A 6,000-nucleotide genomic window follows, 5' to 3' on the forward strand; every position below is an offset into this window, starting at 1 on the left:
CCATTCAAGTTGAATGGTTCTCGATCCGTCCCGCCCGCCGCACGGATGTTGCCTGTGCATTGTGTGCACGGAACTGCCGTGTGCATGAGGCTTTGGTCTGATTTTCCCATAAGACCATTGAAGTCACTGGGTGCACTATAAAAACGGACTGCACTCTGATGCCATCATCTGGAACACGGAGACCTCGCGTCTGAACGATGGAATGCTCCTAGAGCAGGGATCAGCAACCTCCGACACATCAGCTGTTCTGAAACTACAACTCCCAGAATCCTCCTTTCACTTCTATGGAATTTACAAAAACAGCCGGGTGTGTCTGCTGGGAGTTGTAGTTTCACAGCAGCTGGTGTGCCGAAGGTTGCTGATCCCTGTCCTACAAAATACTGATCACCATGGACAGTCTGATACTTTTCCAGTGTTAGAAAGGGGTCAAATATGAGTCGCATTTGTCAAAATGATGCGCCCTCACAGAATATCGATGAAAGTAGCAGATCTACAGAAGGCCTATATGTGTGCCTATGTAATAACTGAGTATATGACAATCATCATGCTGGGCCTAATGCAGTACACCAAGTAGATGTGCACATCTCAGACCAAATCTCTCAACGTCCTCGAAATGTGGAAGTGCAAGGTCATTGCTGCACTAATGTTTATTGCCCCCATGGGAGCAATGACAGCGGCGAGCTAAAGCTGCTATTGATTAATTTAATTGCCGCTCACATACCGGACAGCTCTGCTAAGCTAATCTTATTGGGTTTAGGCGGCGAGATCTGTCCTGATCTGCTTATTTTGCAGCCTAAGAGCCAAACAAAAAAGAAAATATTAAAATTCTCGACTTAAAGCTCTGATCTCCTTGTTAACACTTTTCTCCACCACGTACTATATAGGGGCAGTCCAGGCCAATTCACACCATATACAGCCGTTGTACCCTGGACTACATACCGGACTGCCGGTTCTTCTCTACGGGCGATAAAGCGGCATGCCGTACACTACACATGGGTACAGATATATTCTACTGTCCCCTAAAAACACCAACACCTTGCAGAGAGAACTCTTTCATACATTTATTATTTCACTCTTTAAAGGGGTTGTCCAGGGCTACAAAAAGATGGCTGCTTTCTTCTAAAAACAGCACCGCACCTGTCCATGGGTCGTGTCTTGTATTGCAAATCAGTTCCATTGAAGTGAATGGGGCTAAGCTGTAATACCACCCAGAACGTGTGCTCAGGTATGCTGCTGTCTCTGGATGAGGACAGCCATGTTTTCTAGTCCTTGACAACCCCTTTAATTCAGTGCCATTTGGTCACAAGTGTTTTGTGTTGGAAATGTCCAGCTTCAGAGTCTTAAAGGGTTCTGGTGCTCTGTGGAGAATGGTGTTAGTCACAGTGCAGTAACCCTGGGCCGAGTGGAGTTGACTTTTACTGTAAATGTTCTGATTTGGAGGGTTCTTTAGGGCAGATTTCAATCTTTTCTCCTGTTTTGGGCTCGTGTGGTAACACAGCTCCACCTCATCTGCAGCAGATTGGAAGCAAACATTTGTAAGAATGAAAAATCTGTTCCATACGTGTGAATGGGGTGATTTCTGCACAATGTGAATGGACTTCTGCAAGCTCCATTTCAATGAATGGGACCGCTGCAAAGAAATTCTGCAATAAATTTACCAAGTGTGCATTCACCCTAAGGGTGCATTCACACGACCGTAAGTGTTTTGCGGTCCGCAAAGTGCGGATCCGCAAAACACGGATACCGGCCGTGTGTGTTCCGCAATTTGCGGATTGCACATGGCCAGAGCTATAAAGAGAATGCCTAGGCTTGTCCACGGTTGCGGACAAGAATAGGACATGCTCTATCTTTTTGCGGGGCCATGGAACGGAACAACGGATGTGGACAGCACACGGTGTGCTGTCCGCATCTTTTGCGGCCCCATTGAAATAAATGGGTCCGCACCCGTTCCGCAAATTTGCGAAACGGATGCAGATCCATTTATACAGTCGTGTGAATGCACCCTAAGGGCTTGTTCACAGACACGACCGTGCCATGTTTTGCGGTCTGCAAATTGTGAATCCGCAAAACACGGATGCCGCCCGTGTGCCTTCCGCAATTTGCGGAACGGACGGCCCTTTATAGAAATGCCTATTCTTGTTTGCAAAACGGACAAGAATAGGACATGACTCATCATTTTTGTGGGGCCACGGAACGGAGCAACAGATGCGGGCAGCACACGGAGTGTCATCCGCATCTTTGCGGCCCCCATTGAAGTGAATAGGTCCGCACCCGAGCTGCCGAAAATGTGGCTCGGGTGCAGAACAAAACCACAGTCATGTGAATGAGCCCTAATAGTGAAAATCCCATAGCGGTGAAGGGCAAGTGGCCATACAGGCGTGGTTGCTCTCGGTTCACTTTGGAGGTCCCATTTTTTAGATAGTAGCGGGTCCCAGAGACCTATCGGGTAATAATGGTATCTCCTAGCGATATGCCATCAATGTTCCAGAAGGGACAACTCCTTCAATTGTTAACATTCCCAAAAAATAATTTAAGAAAAGCATTTAAAGAATATAATCCACTTTGCTCAAATGTACAGCATCAAAAGTCCTATTTTAAATGTACATACCGCAGCAGTTAGGTCCTGAAGAACTGACCTTAAAGGGGCGGTGCAGGCAGCTTATACTGGTGGTAGTCATCAATATAAATCTCTGCACAACCCCTTTAACCTTGTACATGAGCATGCTGCAAGTAAACAGGGGAGTGCCTGTAGCTGCTGAATAGCTGCGAGGAACTCTGTACATATAGAGGGCATATGTCAGTGGCAGCATGATAAGGGCACGTCCATGACGACATCAGACAGCCAGCACTCTCACCTGGAGGTCTCATCTGTCAGGTATGACATGTCACCCCTGGACACAAATCTTCAGCACTGTCGGAGCTGCCCATGGTCAGCCACAGAACAACGGTGCAACCACATTCACATGATTCTTACCTATTCTGAGACCAAACCGATGTGCACTTTACAGTAAGTGGGTGCACTGGAGTAACAGTACCATATGTAGAGAACCCCGCAACAGTAAAAACTCCTGCACAAAGTTACTGTCAACCATGGAAAACAGGAGGAAGGAGGGGAGCAGAAGACTTCTTACACCCTGTGGCTCATCGGCTGGTGCGCAACTACAACTCCCAGCAGTGGTGTTTCAGCATCTGGCAAGACATGCTGGGAGTGATGGCTCCACAACAGCTGGAAAGCTAACAGTTTTAAATCACTGCCCTACAGTATGAAACTGAAAGTAGCCTTACAGCATTGCACATGGTTAAAGAAGAGCTGTCCCCTCTACTGATGTCTCTTTTATTAACTCATTGCATCTCCCATTCTGAAGCATCTATGCTTGCAACTGTATGTTGCGTCTATCCTCTATTATTCCTGCTACAAGTTTATGAAAAAAGTTGGGGGGTGTCCCTGACACTATCCAATCAGTGCTGCTTTTGTCAGACTGGGAAGGGGCACACTCCCAACCAGTAACACCCAGTTTTACTTTTTATTTATTTATAAACTTTATTTATTATTGAATTTTATTTATTTCACCCACTTATATAGCACTGACATATTCCGCAGCGCTTTACAGACATTATCATCACTCACTGCCCCCAATGGAGCTCAGATTGTAGGGTCCGTATGGGGATGTCTGCCAGCAGGAATACAAGGAGGAATGGCACAACACACAGGTATAAGAAAAGATGCTCCAGAATTATATGTAGAAAATCAGACATGTCAGGAGGGGAAAAGCTAACAAAAGCCTTAAACGGTGGTTTCCATCAACCGTAAATCATTTTGCTGTTTGCATGCAACACTGGGTGCCCACATCCGCCAGTTGCTCTTCCCCAGTTGCCACCTCTTGTAGTGTCGTATAATAACGGGGCGCCCATTCTCCACATGCGTGCCAATCACACCCAGGGCATACACAGGTCTTCTACATGCATGCCAATCACACCCAGGACATATACAGGTCTTCAACACACATGCCAATCACATTTCGGGCATGTACATGTCTTCTATATGCATGCCAATCACACTCAGGGCATGTACAGATCTTCCACATGCATGCCAATCACACTCAGGGCATGTACAGGTCTAAGTACCACTGTGTGAGCGGAGCGGGCAGGTAGACTCTTCTCTCACCTGTACAGAAGAGGCGGTGACAAGGCGGCCGGCCGTCATATTTGCACGTGAACATCTGAACACGAGATCAGTTTACACCAGGGTTTCTCATTCTACTGGGGTCTCACCCATCAGAACAGGGTGATGCCTGGCTCTCACCAGCCATGCCAACTACCTCCATGGACTAAAATAGCAAAAACGAAATCAAGGATATTACTACTGAACCGGAGAGGCGCTGACAACTCCCCCGCCGCTGAGGGGCGCCTCACAGAGAGGCGCTGCTTTACAGTAAGAAGTTTGGGGAATTGGATGAACCAAGGAAAGTCCTTCACAAGTCCCCAGTGACTGAAGTCACCCACCACAGAGGATGTGACAGGGAGGTGACGTCGGCCGCTCTCCGCACTGGATTTGCAATGTTCAGTCCCACTGAACGCAGGGGCTGGTGGCACGGGATCCAACACTGGCACTGACAGTCACCTGGGGTAGACCCAGCTCTCCCTTAGCTTTGTATCTACATACCCGTGATAAGAGGCACCCGCTACCACCCAGAGTTCAGGACATGTGCCCTGCCACCCTGGCTCTACCTTACCTAGGCCCCTGGTTATGACTATAGATGCCAATTCTGATGCAGCGTTGTGGTTAACATTCAGAAGAAGGGCTGGTATCACCTATGGATGCCAATCAGACTCCAGCAGCGTCACCAGAAGAAAAGCTGGAGACGTGTATTGATGCCAGCCTAGTAGCGCTGATACCAATCAACCTAAATACCAATCATCTTTCTAGGGGACTCTGATCCCTGCCCAGGGCATGGCTCCTGAGCTGTGGGCCACTGGCAGACTTCTGATCTCCAGACCAATCAGTCCACCTCTATGGCACATGATAATACGTGGTAAGCACTGGCATGCCAGCTATAAAGGGCATCAATTACCTTACCAATAATCTTATACTTTAGATTCTGTAAATGACCTTCACTGAGAACTGAAGACGCCCATGAGAAGAGCAGTAAGACTTTTTGGGAAAACAACTTGACTGTGCCAGCTTCAGTGCCCACCCTTACATAACCACCTGTAGTAATAATTACTGATTACTTGCCTTATTATCTAAAGTCACATCCATGGCTCTGCCACTAAGCCAGGTGCATGGCAGCGACCAGCAGAGAAGTCCTGGCTGACTGGCATGATGGATGATATAATAATAGGTTAGTGGGGCACGCAGATTAATAGATGTCCTCTATGCATAGCTTCAGGGTTCTCACATCACTACTACTCTCAGTAGAGTAACTACTACCCCCAGGGATGAGTAGTGTTGGGTGCGGGCACCTACCTTGATGATGCTGCTCCTCCTGGGTGCTGCCTTGGCCGCTTCCACCAGGCTGGCCTCGGTGACCCCGCTCCTACGTTCCCTGCCCCGGCCGTGCTCCGGGCACAGCTCACAAGCCCCGTCCGGACCCTCTGCCATGGCACTCACAGCCCAGCAACTTCCATTCCCGGCGGGCTCTGTGAGGAGAAGGGTGGCAGCAGGGGGCGGCTCCGTGGTCCGGCTCTCAGCAATGGGGCGGCTGCATGGCGCTGACTGTCACACAAAAACTGAGCGAGACTCAGATGTGTGGAAGTGGGAGCCGACCTAGCGCCGCATGAGGTAGCCGGGCACAGCTGGGCGAAGCCGGGGAGGCATCCCTCACCTGATTGGCTGACTTCTTCACGAGCTCGTCGCTCATTGGCTGCCCAGACGCAGAGTAGTATAGGGGCTGCAGCAACGGCGCTCGTTGATTGGACGGTCGCCTGCCATGGGCGGAGCCGTCCGGTGACAGCTCCATGTGCATGGGAGGGGGAAGTGTTGTGAAGGAGGGCTCGGCT

General features: G+C 49.1%; 1 protein-coding gene across 1 annotated transcript in view; it reads right to left on the bottom strand.

Moving 5' to 3' along the window:
* Window positions 1–5,781, bottom strand: part of PLCL1 (phospholipase C like 1 (inactive)) — a 310,610-nt gene extending 304,829 nt beyond the window's left edge. The window contains exon 1 of the mRNA XM_044304764.1: window positions 5,468–5,781. Within this exon, the coding sequence (XP_044160699.1) occupies window positions 5,468–5,602 (135 nt within the window). The 5' untranslated portion in view covers window positions 5,603–5,781. The remainder of the gene's footprint in view (window positions 1–5,467) is intronic.
* Between the last annotated feature and the right edge of the window lie 219 nt (window positions 5,782–6,000).

This window comes from Bufo gargarizans, chromosome 8, assembly GCF_014858855.1.
Source record: "Bufo gargarizans isolate SCDJY-AF-19 chromosome 8, ASM1485885v1, whole genome shotgun sequence".
Taxonomy (NCBI): domain Eukaryota; kingdom Metazoa; phylum Chordata; class Amphibia; order Anura; family Bufonidae; genus Bufo; species Bufo gargarizans.